Genomic DNA, 631 nt, shown 5'->3' on the forward strand with positions numbered 1-631 from the left:
CGAGGGGAGATGCCGGTGTCAGCTCCCCAGAGACCTCAAAGCCACCACAACTCCCTCCCCACCTTCTTACCACTACCCCAGCCCAGCCCTGAGCTGAGCAGCAGCGGGGAACTCCTCCCTGCCGCCCTGGAGGCTCCCTGGCCCCTCACCTCCCGAAAGCTGAGCTTGCGGTCCAGGTCCTCATCCACTTCCTTGATCATGTTCTTCAGGCCCAAGTGCGTCTGCGGTGCCCCCAGCTTCTCCATCATCAGCTTCAGCTCCATCAGGTCGATGAAGCCGTCCTTTCCTGCATCATACCTGTGGGAGAGAGGCATGGTCCTGTCACATCGCCATGGGGCACGGAGGGCACGCAGCCCCCACACCAGCACCCCATCACCAGCACCTCTGTGTTCGCCCCCTACCACATGCCCACGCTGGCCAGGGAGCAGGAAGCGAAGAACAAGGACCTTGCCAGACCACGGGAAGCTGTCGGTGAACCGCTAACAGCCCCCCAGAGCCTCATCCAGGATCGTTTCTGCTTCCGTGCGGCACTTGGCAGGAGAACGCCCCGGGATGCTGCCAAACCTGGAGCTGGCTGCCTGTGCCAGCAGCTGAGCACACGCTCCCCCCCGCTGGTCCAACAGCCCCGCCT

General features: G+C 63.7%; 1 protein-coding gene across 1 annotated transcript in view; it reads right to left on the reverse strand.

The window, feature by feature from the left end:
- LOC104489434 (EF-hand domain-containing protein D2) overlaps positions 1-297 on the reverse strand; it is a gene marked incomplete at both ends in the record, with an annotated part of 587 nt that extends 290 nt beyond the window's left edge. The window contains one exon of the mRNA XM_010131595.1: positions 150-297. Coding sequence (XP_010129897.1) covers positions 150-297 — 148 coding nt within the window. The remainder of the gene's footprint in view (positions 1-149) is intronic.
- Positions 298-631: the final 334 nt, after the last annotated feature.

This window comes from Buceros rhinoceros, unplaced genomic scaffold, assembly GCF_000710305.1.
Source record: "Buceros rhinoceros silvestris isolate BGI_N320 unplaced genomic scaffold, ASM71030v1 scaffold20712, whole genome shotgun sequence".
Lineage (NCBI taxonomy): Eukaryota > Metazoa > Chordata > Aves > Bucerotiformes > Bucerotidae > Buceros > Buceros rhinoceros.